This window comes from Tachyglossus aculeatus, chromosome 8 (assembly GCF_015852505.1).
Source record: "Tachyglossus aculeatus isolate mTacAcu1 chromosome 8, mTacAcu1.pri, whole genome shotgun sequence".
Classification (NCBI taxonomy): Eukaryota; Metazoa; Chordata; class Mammalia; order Monotremata; family Tachyglossidae; genus Tachyglossus; species Tachyglossus aculeatus.
The window spans coordinates 2,407,241-2,427,784 of NC_052073.1; the positions used below are offsets into that span (position 1 = coordinate 2,407,241).

Genomic DNA, 20,544 nt, shown 5'->3' on the forward strand with positions numbered 1-20,544 from the left:
GCTTAACGGATACCATTATTATTATTCTCTGTGCCTCGGCTTCCTCATCTGTAAAATGGGGATAAAGACTATGAGCCCCACGTGGGACAACCTGACTACCTTGTATCCCCCCCCAGTGCTTAGAACAGTGCTTCGCACGTAGTAAGCGCTTAACGGAGACCATTATTATTCTTCTCTGTGCCTCGGTTTCCTCATCTGTAAAATGGGGATGAAGACTGGGAGCCCCACGTGGGACAACCTCATTACCTTGCATCCCCCTACTTCTTAGAACAGTGCTTGGCACCTAGTAAGTGCTTAACAAATGCCATTATTATTATTATTATTATTATTAATAAGCCCAGGCTTGGGAGTCAGAAGTCATTGGTTCAAATCCCTGCTCCTCCAATTGTCAGCTGGGTGGCCTTGGGCAAGCCACTTAACTTCTCTGGGCCTCAGTTGCCTTATCTGTAAAATGGGGATTAATACTGTGAGCCAATCGTGGGACAGCCTGATCACCTTGTTAACTTCCCCAGCGCTTAGAACGGTGCTTTGCACATAGTAAGCGCTTAATAAATACCATCGTTATTATTATTATTATTATTATTACTGCTATTATCCCGGCTCCGCCACTTGCCCGCTTCTTGTGACCTTGGGCCAGTCACTCCTCCGGGCCTCAGGGTGGAAAATGGGGTTGAAGCCCGTGAGCCCCACCCCGGGACAGGAACCCCGTCCGACCCGGTTTCCCTGTGTCCGCCCCATCGCTCAGGACAGTGCCCGGCACCTAGTAAGCGCTCAACAAACGCCACACTTAAATACCACCGACGAGGAGGGAGTCTAATCCCGGCCACGCCGCTGGTCTGCCGTGTGACCTTGGACAAGTCGCTTCATGTCTCAGTGACCTCATCCGTGAAATGGGGATGGGACTGTGAGCCCCACGTGGGACGGGGACTGCGTCCAACCTCATTTGCTTATATCCACCCCAGCGCTTAGCACAGTGCCTGGCATGTAGTAAGTGCTTAAGAAATACCGCCGTTAATGTCATTATTAGTGGGACAGGGACTGCGTTCAATCCCATTTGCTTGTATCCACCCCAGCGCTTAGCACAGTGCCTGGCACCTAGTAAGTGCTTAAGAAATACTGCAATTATTTTTGTTATTATTAGTGGGACGGAGTCTACGTCCAACCTTATTTGCTTGCATCCACCCCAGCGCTTAGTACAGTGCCTGGCACATAGTAAACACTTTTAAGAAATACCGCATTTATTCTTGGTATTATTAGTGGGACGGGCAGGGACTGCGTCCAACCTCATTTGCTTGCATCCACCCCAGCGCTTAGTACAGTGCCTGGCATGTAGTAAGCGCTTACGAAGTACCACAGTTATTATTAGTGACGGGGACTGCGTTCAACCCCATTGGCTTGCATCCACCCCAGCGCTTAGTACAGTGCCTGGCACGTAGTAAGCGCTTACGAAATACCACAGTTACTATTAGTGACGGGGACTGCATTCAACCCCATTTGCTTGTATCCACCCCAGCGCTTAGTACAGTGCCTGGCACCTAATAAGCGTTTACGAAATACCACAGTTACTATTAGTGATGGGGACTGCGTTCAACCCCATTTGCTTGTATCCACCCCAGCGCTTAGTACAGTGCCTGGCACCTAGTAAGCGCTTACGAAATACCACAGTTACTATTAGTGATGGGGACTGCGTTCAACCCCATTTGCTTGCATCCACCCAAGCGCTTAGTACAGTGCCTAGCACATAGTAAGCACTTTGAAGAAATACCGCAGTTATTCTCGGTATTATTAGTGGGACGGGCAGGGACTGCGTCCAACCTTATTTGCTGGCATCCACCCCAGCGCTTAGTACAGTGCCTGGCACGTAGTAAGCTCTTACAAAATACCACAGTTATTATTAGTGACGGGGACTGCGTTCAACCCCATTTGCTTGTATCCACCCCAGCGCTTAGTACAGTGCCTGGCACGTAGTAAGCTCTTACAAAATACCACAGTTATTATTAGTGACAGGGACTGCGTTCAACCTCATTTTCTTGTATCCACCCCAGCGCTTAGTACAGTGCCTGGCCCCATAGTAAGCACTTTGAAGAAATACCGCAGTTATTCTCGGTATTATCAGTGGGACGGGCAGGGACTGCGTCCAACCTTATTTGCTGGCATCCACCCCAGCGCTTAGTACGGTGCCTGGCACGTAGTAAGCGCCTACGAAATGCCGCAGTTATTATTAGCGAGGAGACGAACCTTGACGTTCAGTCCGGTTTCCTCCCCTGGCCCGCTAGACCAGGTGCGGAAGGGGGCCTGCCCCCTCACTAGGAAAAAGACCCCCAAATTCCCCTTCCCCGGCCCAGCCCCAATCAGGCCACCGACCCCGGGAGAGCGTCCTCTCTCCCCGGCGCCTACTACAGTCCCCTAGGCCGTCAACTGGTGATGGGAACGCAGCCCCCAACTCCGCCGTGTCGCGCCTCCTGAGCGCCCAGTACAGTGCTGCGCCCACGGTAAGCGCTCAGGCGACGCGCCGGGTGGACGGCTCTGCCCGCGGGAAGCGCTTAATACAGAGCACTGATTGATCGAGGCCCAGGGGCGGGCAGTTGAGATGGTGGGCTGCCCCTTGGGCGTGCCCCACTTCCCCCGTGGAGGCTGACGGCGGCGTGTGGTTTTCAATTTCTATACTGGACACACAGTTTCCAAACCCTAGATACATTTCTGATAATCATAATAATGGTATTTGTTAAGCGCTTACTATGTGCAAAGCACTGTTCTAAGCGCTGGGGAGGTTACAAGGTGATCAGGTTGTCCAACGGGGGGCTCACAGTCTTAATTCCCATTTTACAGATGAGGTAACTGAGGCGCAGAGAAGTGAAGTGACTTGCCCAAAGTCACACAGCTGACAGTTGGCGGAGTCGGGATTTGAACCCATGACCTCTGACTCCAAAGCCCGGGCTCTTTCCACTGAGCCACATGTTTGGCTCAGTTCTAGACCGTGAGCCCGTTGTCAGGCAGGGACCGTCTCTGTGTGTTGCCGACTTGCACTTCCCAAGCGCTTAGTACAGTGCTCTGCACACGGGCAGCGCTCAATAAATACGCTTGAATGAATGAATTTCTAGACCGTGAGCCCGCTGTCGGGCAGGGACCGTCTCTGTGTGGTGCCGACTTGCACTTCCCAAGCGCTTAGTACAGTGCTCTGCACACGGGCAGCGTTCAATAAATACGCTTGAATGAATGAATTTCTAGACCGTGAGCCCGCTGTCGGGCAGGGACCGTCCCTGTGTGGTGCCGACTTGCACTTCCCAAGCGCTTAGTACAGTGCTCTGCACACGGGCAGCGCTCAATAAATACGCTTGAATGAATGAATTTCTAGACCGTGAGCCCGCTGTCGGGCAGGGACCGTCTCTGTGTGGTGCCGACTTGCACTTCCCAAGCGCTTAGTACAGTGCTCTGCACACGGGCAGCGCTCAATAAATACGCTTGAATGAATGAATTTCTAGACCGTGAGCCCGCTGTCGGGCAGGGACCGTCCCTGTGTGGTGCCGACTTGCACTTCCCAAGCGCTTAGTACAGTGCCCTGCACACAGGCAGTGCTCAATAAATACGCTTGAATGAATGAATTTCTAGACTGTGAGCCCGTTGTCAGGCAGGGACCGTCTCTGTGCGTTGCCGACTTGCACTTCCCAAGCGCTTAGTACAGTGCTCTGCACACAGGCAGCGCTCAATAAATACGCTTGAATGAATGAATTTCTAGGCCGTGAGCCCGTTGTCGGGCAGGGACCGTCCCTGTGTGGTGCCGACTTGCACTTCCCAAGCGCTTAGTACAGTGCTGTGCACACAGGCAGCGCTCAATAAATACGCTTGAATGAATGAATTTCTAGACTGTGAGCCCGTTGTTGGGTAGGGGCCGTCTCTGTATGCTGCCAACTTGTACTCCCCAAGCGCTTAGTACAGTGCTTCGCACACAGGAAGCGCTCAGTAAGTACGCTCGATTGAATGAATTTGGGCTAAATGTGTCCCTCCTCTGCGGCAGGAGTCAAGACCTCCTTATGTTACGGTATTTCGGGCAAGTCACTTAACTTCTCTGTGCCTCAGTCACCTCATCTGTAAAGTGGGGTTGACTGTGAGCCCCACGTGAGACAACCTGATCACCTTGCAACCTCCCCAGCGCTTAGAACAGCGCTTTGCACATAGTAAGCGCTTAATAAATGCCGTCATTATTATTATTATTATTTCCGAAAGAAAAAGGCTTACGTTTCCAGCGCCCCAAGTCCGCCCTTGGCTGTGGTCCTTGTGCTTGGATTTGCTCCCACTATTCAGTCGATCGTATTTATTGATCGCCTACTGTGTGCCAAGCGCTGTACTGAGCGGCTCTGCCCCGTTTGCTGGGTGACCTTGGGCGAGTCACTTCTCTGAGCCTCAGTTCCCTCATCTGTAAAATGGGGATTAAGATTGTGAGCCCCAAGTGGGACAACCTGATCACCTTGTATCCTCCCAGCGCTTAGAACAGTGCTTGGCACATAGTAAGCGCTTAACAGGTGCCATTATTATTATTATTATTATTATTATTACAGGGCAACAACAGACACATAATAATAATAACTATGGCGTTTGTTAAGCGCTTACTATGTGCCAAGCACTGTTCTGAGCTCTAGGGTCGATGCTTCCGAAGCGCTTAGTCCAGTGCGCTGCACATGGTAAGCGCTCCATAAATGCAATTGAATGAATGAATAATTTATAGTAGTGTCTGTCCCCTCTATAGACGGTCAGCTTGTTGTGAGCAGGGATTGTGGCTACCAACTCTGTTCTGCTGTTGTCTGCGAGGCGCTTAGTACAGTGCTCTGCACACGGCACTTAATAAAGACTACTAATTGGTCACCCTGGCCGATCGCCAGGCTCCCCTGCCGCCCGGGACCGGGGACGAGGGCGGCTCATCTCGGAGACACGCCGCGTCCTGTTGTCGGTCATTCGTGTTTATTGAGCGCTTACTGTGTGCCGAGCACTGTACTAAGCGCTTGGGAGAGGATGCTAAGCGGATGCATTCCCTGCCCACAACGAGCTGACAGTCTAGAGAACTGGTGAGGGCATTTATCCCTATTTATCTCCTAGACTGCGAGCCCACTGTTGGGTAGGGACCGTCTCTATATGTCGCCAACTTGGACTCCCCAAGCGCTTAGTACAGTGCCCTGCACACGGTAAGCGCTCAATAAATCCAATTGATTGATTGATTATCCCTTCCTGCCAGCGAAGGACTGTAATCCTCCCCATCCCCGCCCGTGAGCGCGTCGCGGGCGGAGGACGAGTGTGTGCCTGTTCCTTGTTATATTGTACTCTCCCAAGCGCTTAGCACAGTGCTCTGCGCACGGTAAGCGCTCAGTAAATGCGATGGGGTGGCTGAGTCGGTGCCTCCTGTCGTTTTTGCAGCCGTCTTGGATAATGAGAGGCTCACGGCGGAGGAGATGGACGAGCGAAGACGACAGAACGTGGCCTACGAGTACTTGTGTCACCTGGAAGAGGCCAAGAGGTAAGAGGCGGACGGCGGCGAGGGCGTGGGTGCGAAACGGGCCACGTTCCCGGCGGGGATGGGGGAGACGGCGAAGCTAAAGGACGGTGGGGGAAAGGTTTGAATTTAGTAAGCAAACTCCTCCGCTTCTGTCTTCCTCCGACTGGAGCGTTTCCCACCGTCCCGCGGAAGGAGTCGGTCGTCTTTTCGGGCAATCAATCGTCTTTATTGAGCGCCTACCGTGTGCAGAGCACTGTACTGAGCGCTTGGGAACCTCTGGCTCCCCAGTCTGTGTTCTTTCCACTTAGCCCCGCTGTTTCTCTTATGTACAGATACGTGCATAAGAGCTGTGGGGCTGGGTGGGGGAAGAAAAAAGGGAAGTCGGGGCAATCCAGAAGGGAGTGGGAAAAGAGGAAAGGGGGCTTAGTCTGGGAAGGCCTCTTGGAGCAGGTGTGCTTTCAATAAGGCTTTGAAGTGGGGAAAAGTAATTGTCTGTTGGATTTGAGGAGGTGTGGGAATTCCAGGCCAGAGGCGGGATGTGGGCTAGGGGTCATTGGCGAGATAGGCAAGAGAGAGGCACAGTAAGAAAATTAATATTAGAGGAGTGAAGTACCACAGATTGATTGATCAATAGGGACCTCTCCCCCTCATCCCCCTCTCTATCCCCCCCTTCTTACCTCCTGCCCTTCCCCACAGCACCTGTATATATGTATATATGGTTGTACATATTTATTACTCTATTTATTTTACTTGTACAAATCTATTCTATTTATTTTATTTTGTTAGTACGTTTGGTTTTGTCCTCTGTCTCCCCCTTTAAGACTGTGAGCCCACTGTTGGGTAGGGACTGTCCCTATATGTTGCCAATTTGGACTTCCCAAGCGCTTAGTCCAGTGCTCTGCACATAGTAAGCGCTCAATAAATATGATTGATTGATTCTCTGTCTCCCCCTTTTAGACTGTGAGCCCACTGTTGGGTAGGGACTGTGTCTATATGTTGCCAATTTGTACTTCCCAAGCGCTTAGTCCGGTGCTCTGCACATAGTAAGCGCTCAATAAATGCGATTGATGGTGATGATGGGAAGTCCAGGTTGGCATCATCTGGAGACGGTCCCTACCCAACAGCGGGCTCACAGTGTAGAAGGGGGAGACGGAGAAGAAAATGAAACATATTCACGAACATATTAACCGAGGCTCGTAGCGTTTGGCGCCGGAGCGCCGAGGGACGTCGGCCCCCCCGGGCTTCCAGCTCTCCCGTCGGACGACATGTTGAAATGGGCACGTCGTCGAAATGGATGCGCGGAAGGTGGGAGGGGTCGAAGGTGTGGTTTCGTTCAAATAAAGCGGGGTGGAAGGTCGGGATTTCGGGGGGGAGCGTCGTTCGGGGAAGAGCGATGCCGCAGCTGCGGAGGCGGCTCAGTTTCCTTCCCTTTTCAGAGGCCGCCTTAGCTGGCCCGCTCGCTCTGCCGCTTCCAGGGATCCTCGCCCTCTGGCCCCTTTCCCGTTCTGGGCAAAATGCCCGGGAAGGGCCAAGTTAGAATCGACTGTGTAATCCATCAGTCGGTGGTATTTACTGAGCGCTTATTACCGGGGGCGGTGCGTCAGACTGAGCGTTCATTCATGGGCAGCGTGGGTCAGTGGAAAGAGCCCGGGCTTTGGAGTCAGAGGTCATGGGTTCGAATCTTGCCTCCGCCGCATGTCTGCTGTGTGACCTGGGGCAAGTCACTTCTCTGCGCCTCAGTTACCTCATCTGTAAAAGGGGGATTAAAACTGTGAGCCCCATGTGGGACAGCCTCATCGCCTTGTATCTCCCCAGCGCTTAGAACAGTGCTTTGCACCTAGTAAGCGCTTAACAAATGCCATCATTATTATTATTATTATTCTCTGGGCCTCAGTTACCGCATCTGTCAAATGGGGATGAAGACTGTGAGCCCCCCGTGGGACAGCCTGATCGCCTTGTAACCTCCCCAGTGCTTACAGCAGTGCTTTGCGCATAGTAAGCGCTTAATAAATGCCGTTATTATTTTTAGGGGAAGCAGCGTGGCTCAGTGGAAAGCGCGCGGGCTTTGGAGTCGGATGTCATGGGTTCAAATCCCGACTCCGCCAGTTGTCAGCTGTGTGACTCTGGGCAAGTCACTTCACTTCTCTGGGCCTCAGTTACCTCATCTGTCAAATGGGGATGAAGACTGTGAGCCCCCCGTGGGACAACCTGATCGCCTTGTAACCTCCCCAGCGCTTAGAACAGTGCTTTGCACATAGTAAGCGCTTAATAAATGCCGTTATTATTATTCGGAGAAGCAGCGTGGCTCAGTGGAAAGAGCGCAGACTGGAAGCCCCATGTGGGACGGGGACCGTATCCTACCTGATTACCTCGTACCTACCCAGAGCTTAGAACGGTGTTTGGCACGTAGTAAGCGCTTAACAAATGCCACAATTATTAATATTATTAATAAATGCCATTGACTTGTTCCTTCCAGTTTGAAGTTGCTGTTCCCAGCCAGGTGACTCAACAGGAGAGCTTAGTTTCCGAACCCTTTTCCATGAGGTTCTCCAGTAGCTCCCACCTGATCGCTGTGTCCCCTCCCCAGCGCTTAGAGCAGTGCTTTGCACGTAGTAAGCACTTAATAAATATCATCACCAATCAGTGCGTCTTCCAAGGTGCTCACAGCCCATTTTGTGGAATGCCTGGGCCTTTCCATGATGGAAAATGCAGCTTTTATTTTCTCATGCGACCAAAAAGACTTTCTTTCCTCTCTCTTTCTCTCTCCTTTGATCCCTCCCACTTACTGGAGTGTTCACAGTTGGGAGCGAGAGTTTTAACTTAAGTAAGCGGGTGGGGAGAGGGCAGCGGGTAAAAGTTGCAAAAGAAAAATTGTCCCTGCTCGGCTTCTCTCAATGGACTAGGCTTACCGCTTTAGTAGCCGTAGCAGTTGTGGTATTTTGTGAGCGCCCTTGGGGTGCGGTGCACTCTCCTGAGAGCTTGGGAGGTGTCACCGAAGCCTGAGATATGAGGATGATGCTATCTATTAGGTGCTTCCAGTGGTCCAAACACTATGCAAAGTCCAGGGATGAAGGCAAGACGATCAGATCGGGTACAATTAAAGAGCAAGCGCTTAGGACAGTGCTCTGCACACAGGAAGCGCTCAATAAATACGATTGAGTGAATTCTATTTATTTATGTTAATGCCTGTGTACTCGTTTTGATGTGTACATATCTGTAATTCTGTTTGTTTATATCGATGCTATCGATGCCTGTGTATGTGTTTTGATGTCTGTCTCCCCCCTTCTAGACCGTGAGCCCGTTGTGGGCAGGGTTGCCTCTCTCTGTTTCCGAATTGTACTTGCCAAGCGCTTAGTACAGTGCTCTGCACACAGTAAGCGCTCAATAAATATGATTGAGTGAGTGAGCAAGGGAGAGGCACACGATACCTCTCCTACTCGGGGCTCACAGTTAAAGAGGGAAGACGAGCAGGTAGTTTTTTCTTCCCCCCACTTGGCAGATGAGGAAACCGAGGCCAGAGCAATTGACTGACTGGCCCAGGCCAACCAGCAGTCCCGTGGCAGACTAGACCTTCCTGACTCCCACTTCCTCACTCTTTCCCACAGGGACCTTCCACTCTAAGTAATAATAATAATAATAATAATAATGAGGCATTTGATAAGCACTTACTATGTGCAAAGCACTGTTCAGAGCGCTGGGGTGGATACAAGGCGATCCCGCGTGGGGCTCACATTTGACAGAGTGGGTAACTGAGGCCCAGAGAAGTGAAGTGACTTGCCCAAAGTCACACAGCCGACAAGCGACGGAGCCGGGATTAGAACCCATGACCTCCGACTCCCAAGCCCGGGCTCTTTCCACTGAGCCACGCCGCTTCTCCAAGTGTATTGTCGTGCCTACCAAGATGGAAGCTCTTTAGGTTGGATTATCCATTCCCCTTGTTTCTTAAAACAACTGAACGCCCTTGAATTATGGCCCGGTTGAAGATAAGCACCATGCCGAAAATACTGAGTATCTGAGCTCCTTTTAGCGGAGTTTCCCCCATTAATAATCATGGAGCTGTGTGACCTTGGGCAAGTCACTTAGCTTCTCTGGGCCTCAGTTCCCTCATCTGTAAAATGGGGATTAAGACTGTGAGCCCCCGTGGGACAACCTGATCACCTTGTAACCTCTCCAGCGCTTAGAACGGTGCTTTGCACATAGTAAGCACTTAATAAATGCCAATATTATTATTATTCGTTAATCAATCAATCGTATTTATTGAGCGCTTACCGTGTGCAGAGCACTGTACTAAGCGCTTGGGAATTACAAGTTGGCAATGTATAGAGACGGTCCCTACCCAACAGTGGGCTCACAGTCTAGAAGTTAAGCGCTTAGTCTACGCTAAGCACCTCACTAAGCGCTGGGAAAATGCAAGTTAATCAGGTCCCACATGGGGCTCGCAATATAGGAGGGAAACCAGGCATTGAATCCCCGTTTTGCCAATGAGAAACTTGACGCCCCGATAAGGTAAGTGACTCGGCCGAGGGCACACGGCAGGCCAGTGACTGGCTGTTAGACTGTGAGCCCACTGTTGGGTAGGGACTGTCTCTCTATGTTGCCATCTTGTACTTCCCAAGCGCTTAGTACAGTGCTCTGCACACAGTAAGCGCTCAATAAATACGATTGATTGACAGAGCCAGGTTGAGAACCCAGGTCCTCTAACGCCCAGGCCCGTCCTCTTTCCACTAAGGTCAGGCTGCTGCTTAGGGGGAGATGCGCCCGACTGTAGGGCGATTGATTGATTAGGGCGGGCGAGTTGTCGATATGTACGGAAGGATCGGGGTGGAGGGGTTGGGGGGCCACTAGTCACCCTTAGTACCTTGGGCACGTTGAGATTCTCCAAGGTTGCCAAGTGGGTGACCTCTTGAACGCATAGTAAGCGCTCAATAAATAGGATTGATGATGACCTGAGTCAGAGAGCGCCCAGGCACGGCGGCCTCTCCCTCTCCCCTTTAAGAATAATAGTAATAATGACTGTGGTATTTCTTATTTCTTAAGCATTTACCCTGTGCCAAGCACAGGGTAAATGCAAGATGACTACATATCAATCAATCAATCGTGTTTATTGAGCGCTTACTGTGTGCAGAGCACTGGACTAAGCGCTTGGGAAGTCCAAGTTGGCAACATATAGAGGCAGTCATCATCATCAATCGTATTTATTGAGCGCTTACCGTGTGCAGAGCACTGGACTAAGCACTTGGGAAGTCCAAGTTGGCAACATAGAGAGACGGTCCCTACCCAACAGTGGGCTCACAGTCTACAAGGGGGAGACGGAGAACAAAACCAAACATACTGACAAAATAAAATAAATAGAATAGGTATGTACAAGTAAAATAAATAAATAGAGTAATAAATATGTACAAACATATATACAGGTGCTGTGGGGAAGGGAAGGAGGTAAGATGGGGGGGATGGAGGGGGGACGAGGGGGAGAGGAAGGAAGGGGCTCAGTCTGGGAAGACTACATATCTGTAAATATGGGAAAGGAGTCCGAGAGGAAGAACAGACACTGAATCCCCATTTTAGAGATGAGGAAACTGGGGCACGGGGGAGTTAAGTAACTTGCCCAAGGTTCATTCATTCATTTCATTCAATTGTATTTCCTCTCTTTTCCCCTCCCACCCTCCCTCGGTGGGGTCGGATGCTGGGGGGCAGGAACCAGGAGGCCCAGCCGGAGGAAGTGGGAAGGTCTGACTGCTGCCAGTCAATCAATCAATCAGTTGTATTTATTGAGCGCTTACTGTGTGCAGAGCACTGGACTAAGCGCTTGGGAAGTCCAAGTTGGCAACGTATAGAGGCGGTCCCTACCGAACAGCGGGCTCACAGTCTAGAAGGGGGAGACCGACAACAAAACAAAACATATTAACAAGATAAAATAAATAGAATAAATATGTACAAATAAAATAAAGAGTAATAAATAGGTACAAACATATATACATTCATTCATTTCATTCAATTGTATTTATTGAGCGCTTACTGTGTGCAGAGCACTGGACTAAGAGCTTGGGAAGTCCAAGTTGGCAACCTATAGAGACGGTCCCTACCCAACAGCGGGCTCGCAGTCTAGCAGGGGGAGACAGAGAACAAAACAAAACATATTAACAAAATAAAATAAATAGAATAAATATGTACAAATAAAATAAAGAGTAATAAATAGGTGCAAACATATATACATTCATTCATTTCATTCAGTTGTATTTATTGAGCGCTTACTGTGTGCAGAGCACTGGACTAAGCGCTTGGGAAGTCCAAGTTGGCAATATCTAGAGACGGTCCCTACCCAACAGCGGGCTCACAGTCTAGAAGGGGGAGACAGAGAACAAAACAAAACATATCAACAAAATAAAATAAATAGAATAAATATGTACAAGTAAAATAAATAAAGAGTAATAAATAGGTACAAACATATATACATTCATTCATTTCATTCAATTGTATTTATTGAGCGCTTACTGTGTGCAGAGCACTGGACTAAGCGCTTGGGAAGTCCAAGTTGGCAACATATAGAGACGGTCCCTACAGTGGGCTCACAGTCTAGAAGGGGGAGACAGAGAACAAAACAAAATATATCAACAAAATAAATAGAATAAACATGTACAAATAAAATACAAATAAAATAAGAACACATATATACAGGTGCTGTGGGGAGGGGAAGGAGGTAAGGCGGGGGGATGGGGAGGGGGAGGAGGGGGAGAGGAAGGAAGGCAAGGAGAAGCAGCGTGGCTCAGTGGAAAGAGCACAGGCTTTAGAGTCAGAGATCACAGGTTCGAATCCCGGCTCCGCCACGTGTCTGCTGTGTGACCTTGGGTAAGTCACTTAACTTCTCTGAGCCTCAGTTACCTCATCTGTAAAATGTGGATTAAGACTGTGAGCCCCACGTGGGACAACCTCATTACCTTGTTTCCCCTCCTCAGTGCTTAGAACAGTGCTTTGCACATAGTAAGTGCTTAACAAATGCCATTATTATTATTATTATTATTATTATTATTATTATTATTATTATTATTATTATTATGAAGTGGCGGAGCCAGGATTAGATACCCAGCTCCCCCAACTCCCAGGCCCAGGCTGTTTCCACTGGGCCGCGCCACTCGCCTGTGCTCTCGGCCTCTCATCCGGTCCTTCGGCTCTCACCAGGGGAGGAAACCTTCCTTTTCCAGGGATAATTATGGATTAGGAGTGAGCTCATTTTCCCCATAACGGTCCGAGGCAGCGGCTTTCTGTCTCGCATCAGGTTTTTTTTGGAACTCCTTTCAGGGTTTCCCGCTAGGAGTAATTCTCAGAGTTGCATTTTGTTTCAGATGGAACAAATGCACCTTCTCCGTTGAAAGCAGGCTGTAAAATACCAAACTCAAGTCGCTCGAATCGTGATCCATTTCACTACCCTCCTTCGTTGTTTAATGCGGGGCGTTCATCCTCTTTCTCCCCCGAAGGATGAAATTACGAAGGCTGTTCTTACTCCCTAGATCTCTTGATTTTTGTCCTTTTGCTTCTCGTGTATTTGGCCCTCAGTTGTAACCATGACGATACGATGCCTTGGTGTCTTTCTTTTTTCAGTTACCCAATTTCCTTTTTCACCATCAGACCCATAAGCAGTTCGCTCCTTGAGGCGTCACATGCTCGGTGAAGGCCAGGGCTGCAGCAGTGGGCCTTGGTCGAACCTCTCCTGAGCAGAGAGAAACCTTCCTTTCCCTACGGTTTGGGAGACAATAATAATTGTTATTATGGTGTTTAAGTGCTTACTGTGTGCCGGGCACCGTACTAATCTGTATATATGTTTGTACATATTTGTTACTCTATTTATTTATTTATTTTACCTGTACATATCTATCCTATTTATTTTATTTTGTTAGTATGTTTGGTTTTGTTCTCCGTCTCCCCCTTTTAGACCGTGAGCCCACTGTTGGGTAGGGACCGTCTCTATATGTTGCCAACTTGGACTTCCCAAGCGCTTAGTCCAGTGCTCTGCACACAGTAAGCGCTCAATAAATACGATTGATGATGATGGGGTGGAAATGAGCAAAATAGGGTTGGCCACGGTCTCTGTCCCACGTGGGCCTTTCAGTCTCACACTCCGTTTTGCAGATGAGGTAACTGAGGCACAGAGAAGTGAAGCGCCTTATCTGCGGTCACACAGCAGACAAGCGGTGGAGCCGAGGGTAGAAACCAGGTTCTTTTGACGCCCGGGCCCAGGCTGTAGCCACTACTTCGGTGTTTTGTGGCTGCTTGACCCTCCTCCCCAGTGGACTGAACTCTCTGAGCGCTGAGGCGTCTCTACCAAAATGGACCCCGAGCACCGATATCCGCCGACGCCCCTAAAAAGGCGAGTCCTCCCTCTCTGCCGTGGACAGCACGCCGGTGGGGAGAGGAGACTGTGAGCCCACTGTTGGGTAGGGACCGTCTCTCTATGTACTTCCCAAGTGCTTAGTACAGCGCCCTGCACACAGTAAGCGCTCAATAAATCAATAAATACGATCGATCGAGAGGAGGGACGTTATCCCGCCTTGGCCCGCACGCGAGGAGGAGTCCGTAGAAACGGTTGGCCGTGGCACCTGCGCGGGCACCGTCGGGAAGGAAATCGGCACGTTGCGGCAGCCTTCCGGGGCCGGCCCCCTCCCCAGAGCCAAATCCGAAGCTTCGAGGGACGGACACGGGGGCTTCCTGACTCCGGTGCCCGAGGTCCCGGCTCCGGGGAGCCGCAGGCCCGCTTCCTGGAGGAAGAGGCCCAGATCCTCAGCCCGTGTGGCCCGCCCCACCAGTTTCTCGGGGTGGCGGGTGGTGTGGACGATCGGGCCGGGCGGGAAGGGGATTAGTGGGACCCGGATGTGTCCCTTGCCCCTGGGCAGGGTGCCGGGGACTCCTGCTCGTTCAGACACCCCGTAGGGGCGTCTTGGAGGGCCACAGCTGCCCCTCCCGGGGTCCCCCGGCTTGGGGCTCCGAAATGGAGCCCCTGCCCCCGGAAGGGCTCTGCGCAAGAGTGGCGGTGAGCGCGGAGGAAAGCAAAATCAGGAAGTGAGTCATGGTGGTTTCTCTGTGTTTTCCCCAACTCCCGTTGCCTAGAGAACCTCTCCGGGGCAAGCTGTTGTGGAGGAGGAGAAGGCGGAAAGCAGACGAGGAGGGAGAAGCGAAGGGGGATGCTTGACCTGATTAGGTTCCCTCACTTACAGTTTCCCTTTGATACAAGGCCTTGGGAGGGGCTGCCCAGCTCCCCGGGGTTCGGTGACACCGAGATTCGGAAACATTCAACCTCCCTCCCTGGAGCTTGGCGAGCGGTTGCTTTTGAAGAAAGAAAGATGTGATTCCTTTGGGTCCCGGGGCTTTGAGGATCAACGAAATGCCTTCCCGCAGCTTGGGAAATGACTGAACCGGCCTAACGTTAGGACGCTTATCGACGTTGCGATTGCGTGTGCGCGTAAAATAGAATTCTAAAATTGCCGAAGTGCAATGAAAAATGAAAAAATCCGTCTGCCTCCAGAGTTCGTTTTTGCCCCCTGCCCTGAAGGTCAGCGATTGTAGATGCGGTGAATGAATTTAGGGCCGGGTTAAACTTCAGCCGCATGGGCTCATTTGCCACAGCGATGGAGTCAGTCGATCGGTGGGATTTATCGAGGGCTTATTGTGTAACGAAGCGCCCGGGAGAGTGCAATTTAGGATGATTTAGGGCCAGGTCAAGATCAGGGCGAGTGGAGTAGCCGTAATTCCGGGATCTCCAAGCCACAAGGATCCTTTTTTCTGTCCACCCATGGGGGCCCTGCCTGTGGTTTTGCTGTTGCTGTTTTGCTGTTTTGCAATTTTGCTGTTGCCCCGAGGTGGATGGAAGAAGCAGAGTGGCCTAGTGGATAGGAATCCAGTGTTTGAATCCCTGCTCTGCCACTTGTCAGCTGTGTGACCTTGGGCAAGCCACTTAACTTCTCTGAGCCTCAGTTCCCTCATCTGTAAAATGGGAATTAAGACTGTGAGCCCCAAGTGGGACAACCTGATTACCTTGTATCCCCCAAGTTCTTAGTGCTTTGCACATAGTAAGCGCTTAACAAAGGTCATCATCATCATTATTATTAAGGACCTAGGTTCTAATCCGCGCTCCAGCACTTATCTGCTCTATGACCTTGGGCAAGTCACTTCACTTCTCTGTGCCTCAGTTCCCTCATGTGTAAAATGGGGATTAAAACTGTGAGTCCCCCCTGGGGCAACCTGATCACCTTGTAACCTCCCCAGTGCTTAGAACAGTGGTTTGCACATAGTAAGCGCTTAATAAATGCTATCATTATTATTATTACCATGGGGATTAAGACTGTGAGCCCCACAAGGGACAACCTGATTACCTTGTATCCCCCAAGTGCTTAGAACAGTGCTTTGCACATAGTAAGCGCTTAACAAAGGTCATCAGTGCCTCAGTTCCCTCATCTGTAAAATGGGGATTAAGCCTGTGAGCCCCACATGGGACAACCTCATCTCCTTGTGTTCCCCCCAGTGCTTAGAACAGTGCTTTGCACATAGTAAGCGCTCAACAAATACCAACATTATTATTATTATTAAGGACCTAGGTTCTAATCCTCGCTGCACCACTTATCTGCTCTATGACCTTGGGCAAGTCACTTCACTTCTCTGTGCCTCAGTTCCCTCATGTGTAAAATGGGGATTAAAACTGCGAGTCCCCCCCTGAGGCAACTTGATCACCTTGTAACCTCCCCAGTGCTTAGAACGGTGCTTTGCACATAGTAAGCACTTAATAATAATAATAATAATGGCATTTGTTAAGCGCTTACTATGTGCAAAGCACTGTTCTAAGCGCTGGGATGGTAATAATAATAAATATTAATAATAATAAAACAGCTTAATAAATGCTACCATTATTATTATTATTATTATTATTACCATGGGGATTAAGACTGAGCCTTCGGTGGGACAGGGCCTGCGTCCAACCCGATTATCTTGTATCTACCGTAGCTCTTAGAACAGTGCCTGGCATATAGTAAGTGCTCAACAAATACCATTATTATTATGACTAAGGCCGTTGAAAGGAGGAGCTACCCCTTGTGAGCGTGTCAGAGGGGGTGGCTTTCTGGTTTCCTGTCTGAAGGAGCTCTTGAACAAGAGAGAAGCAGCGTGGCTCAGTGGAAAGAGCCCGGGCTTTGGAGTCAGAGTTCATGGGTTCAAATCCCGGCTCTGCCAATTGTCAGCTGGGCGACTTTAGGCAAGTCACTCCACTTCTCTGTGCCTCAGTTACCTCATATGGAAAACGGGGATTAATCAATCAATCGTATTTATTGAGCGCTTACTATGTGCAGAGCACTGTACTAAGCGCTTGGGAAGTACAAACTGGCAACACATAGAGACAGTCCCTACCCAACAGTGGGCTCACAGTCTAAAAGGGGGAGACAGAGAACAGAACCAAACATACCAACAAAATAAAATAAGTAGGATAGAAATGTACAAGCAAAATAAATAAATAAATAAATAAATAGAGTAATAAATATGTAATAAATATGATTAAGACTGTGAGCCCCCCGTGGGACAACCTGATCACCTTGTAACCTCCCCAGAGCTTAGAACGGAGCTTGGCACAGAGTAGGTGTTTAATAAGTGCCATCGTTATTATTAAGAGAGGACCAAGTTTTCCACGCGGGGCTCTTCATCCGGACGTTTGGAAGCAGCGACCCAGTCTGGGAAGAGTGGGATCCCGAGCCAGCCGTCCACCTCCTGTGGGTCCGGTGGGCGCCTCTCTTGCAACGGGCCCTCGAGTGGGTCGGAGGGGTTTCTGGTGGCTCTCGGCAGCGGCCCCCCGCTCGTTTTCCTCGTTTCCGTCCCTGTCGGCCCCCGTTTAGGCCTTAGCAGAGCGATTCTCCCCCACTTCCCCCAGCTTCTTGCTCCATCGAACCGATGACCTCAGCCAGATGGGAGGGTCACATCGGTTTGGAAACCGTCTGGGATCATGTGGTGGTTGGAGCTCAATCCCTCTGAGCCATGGGTGGAGTGGGGAGGCCGAGTTGGTCAGGGGCGGGAGGGTGGAGGAGGAGAAAAAGAGCCCACTCTTTCCCCCCTTCTCGCCCGAATACCTTCCCGTTGACTCACTGGAAAGAGTTATGGAAAGCAGAGGGAGGCTTGGAGAGGCGCAGCTGCTCGAGGGGTTTGGGCGTCTAGCCAAGCGTCTGGTTGCTCCGGGACACCGGGTTCTGTTTGAAGAACCGTGGGACCGGGCCGGGCATGGAAAGAAGTGGGCTTTGTGGGGTTGGTTGAGCCTCCTGGCCTGGAATCAATCAATCAATCAATCGTATTTATTGAGCGCTTACTGTGTGCAGAGCACTGGACTAAGCACTTGGGAAGTACAAGTTGGCAACATATACAGTCCCTACCCAGTCAATCAATCAATCGTATTTATTGAGCACTTACTGTGTGCAGAGCACTGGACTAAGCACTTGGGAAGTACAAGTTGGCAACATATACAGTCCCTACCCAGTCAATCAATCGTATTTATTGAGCGCTTACTGTGTGCAGAGCACTGGACTAAGCACTTGGGAAGTACAAGTTGGCAACATATACAGTCCCTACCCAGTCAATCAATCAATCGTATTTATTGAGCGCTTACTGTGTGCAGAGCACCGGACTAAGCGCTTGGGAAGTCCAAGTTGGCAACATATAGAGACAGTCCCTACCCAATCAATCAATCAATCGTATTTATTGAGCACTTACTGTGTGCAGAGCACCGGACTAAGCGCTTGGGAAGTACAAGTTGGCAACATATAGAGACAGTCCCTACCCAATCAATCAATCAATCGTATTTATTGAGCGCTTACTGTGTGCAGAGCACCAGACTAAGTGCTTGGGAAGTACAAGTTGGCAACATATAGAGACAGTCCCTACCCAGTCAATCAATCAATCGTATTTATTGAGCGCTTACTGTGTGCAGAGCACTGGACTAAGCGCTTGGGAAGTCCAAGTTGGCAACATATAGAGACAGTCCCTACCCAACAGTGGGCTCACAGTCTAAAAGGGGGAGACGGAGAACAAAACCAAACATACTAACAAAATGAAATAAATGGAATAGATATGTACAAGTAAAATAAATAAATAAATAGAGTAATAAATATGTACAAACGTATATACAGGATGGCGGGAAAGGATTGAGACTGTCAGCTCCTTGTGGGCAGGGAATGTGACTGCTTATTGTTGGACTGTACTCTTCCTGGCGCTTAGTACAGTGCTCTGCACACCGTTGACACTCAATAAATACAAATACGACTGATTGAGGGAAGGCAGAATCAATCAATCAATCAATCGTATTTATTGAGCGCTTACTGTGTGCAGAGCACTGTACTAAGCGCTTGGGAAGTACAAGTTGGCAACATATAGAGGGGATATATAGAGCAGAGACCTGGAAGGGGGTCTCTGCTCATTCATTCGTTCATTCAGTCGTATTTATTGAGCGCTTACTGTGTGCAGAGCACTGGACTTGGCGCTTGGGAAGTACACGCATTGGTAACGTATAGAGACGGTCCCGTTGGTGAGAAGGACGGGGTGCCCAGCGACTGAAAGCACCCTTCTGGACGAGCCACGGTTAATAACTATAATTATGGTATTTGTTCTAGACTGTGAGCCCACTGTTGGGTAGGGACCGTCTCTATATGTTGCCAACTTGGACTTCCCAAGCGCTTAGGACAGTGCTCTGCACACAGTAAGCGCTCAATAAATACGATTGATTGATTGATTTGTTAAGCACTTACTATATGCCAGGTATTGTTCTTCGCAGTGGCAAACAGACAAAGCGGGTTGGACACGGTCCCTGTCCCATTCATTCATTCATTCATTCATTCATTCAATCGTATTTATTGAGCGCTTACTGTGTGCAGAGCACTGGACTAAGCGCTTGGGAAGTCCAAGTTGGCAACAGATAGAGACGGTCTCTACCCACCAGCGGGCTCATGGCCTAGAAGGGCGAGACAGACAACAAAACAAAACATATTAACCAAATAAAATAAGTAGAATAAATATGTACAAATAAAATAAATAGAGTGATAAGTCCATACAAACATATATACGTATATACAGGTGTTGTGGGGAGGGGAAGGAGGTAAGGCGGGGTGGGGTTCAGTCTCATTCCCCGTTTTATAGATGAGGTAATCATTCAATCAATCGTATTTATTGAGCGCTTACTGTGTGCAGAGCACTGGACTAAGCGCTTGGGAAGTACAAGTTGGCAACATATAGAGATGGTCTCTACCCACCAGTGGGCTCACAGTCTAGAAGGGGAAGACAGACAACAAAACAAAACATATTAACAAAATAAAATAAATAGAATAAATATGTACAAATAAAATAAGATAGAGTAATAAGTCCGTACAAACATATATACATATATACAGGTGTTGTGGGGAGGTGAAGGAGGTAAGGTGGGGTGGGGTTCAGTCTCATTCCCCATTTTATAGATGAGGTAATCAATCAATCGTATTTATTGAGCGCTTACTGTGTGCAGAGCACTGGACTAAGCGCTTGGGAAGTCCAAGTTGTCAACCTATAGAGACGGTCCCTACCCAACAGTGGGCTCACAGTCTAGAAGGGGGAGACAGAGAACAAAACAAACCATATTAACAAAATAAAAAAAAAAAATAACTGAAGCCCAGAGAACTGAAGTGACTTGCCTCAAGTCACACAGCAGCCAAGTGGTAGAGCCAGGATTAGAACCCTTGACCTTCTGATTTCCAGGCCCAGGATCTTTCCCCTGCATCATGCTGCTTCCCGTGGGCCGGAGAGGACCCCCGTCCTTCCAGGGAAGGGTCTGCCCCCGGCCTCCTCTATCCTGTCACATAATGATAATAATAATGATAGCATTTATTAAGTGCTTACTATGTGCAAAGCACTGTTCTAAGCGCCGGAGAGGTTACAAGGTGATCAGGTTGTCCCACAGGGGGCTCACAGTCTTCATCCCCATTTTCCAGATGAGGGAACTGAGGCCCGGAGAAGTGAAGCGACTTGCCCCAAGTCACACAGCTGACATTCATTCATTCAATCGTATTTATTGAGCG

The 20,544-nt window shown here is 49.6% G+C and overlaps 1 protein-coding gene across 1 annotated transcript in view; it reads left to right on the top strand.

Annotated features, from left to right (window-relative positions):
* Nucleotides 1-20,544, top strand: part of IQGAP1 (IQ motif containing GTPase activating protein 1) — a 143,168-nt gene that overhangs the window by 1,387 nt on the left and 121,237 nt on the right. The window contains exon 2 of the mRNA XM_038749914.1: nucleotides 5,407-5,506. Coding sequence (XP_038605842.1) covers nucleotides 5,407-5,506 — 100 coding nt within the window. The remainder of the gene's footprint in view (nucleotides 1-5,406; nucleotides 5,507-20,544) is intronic.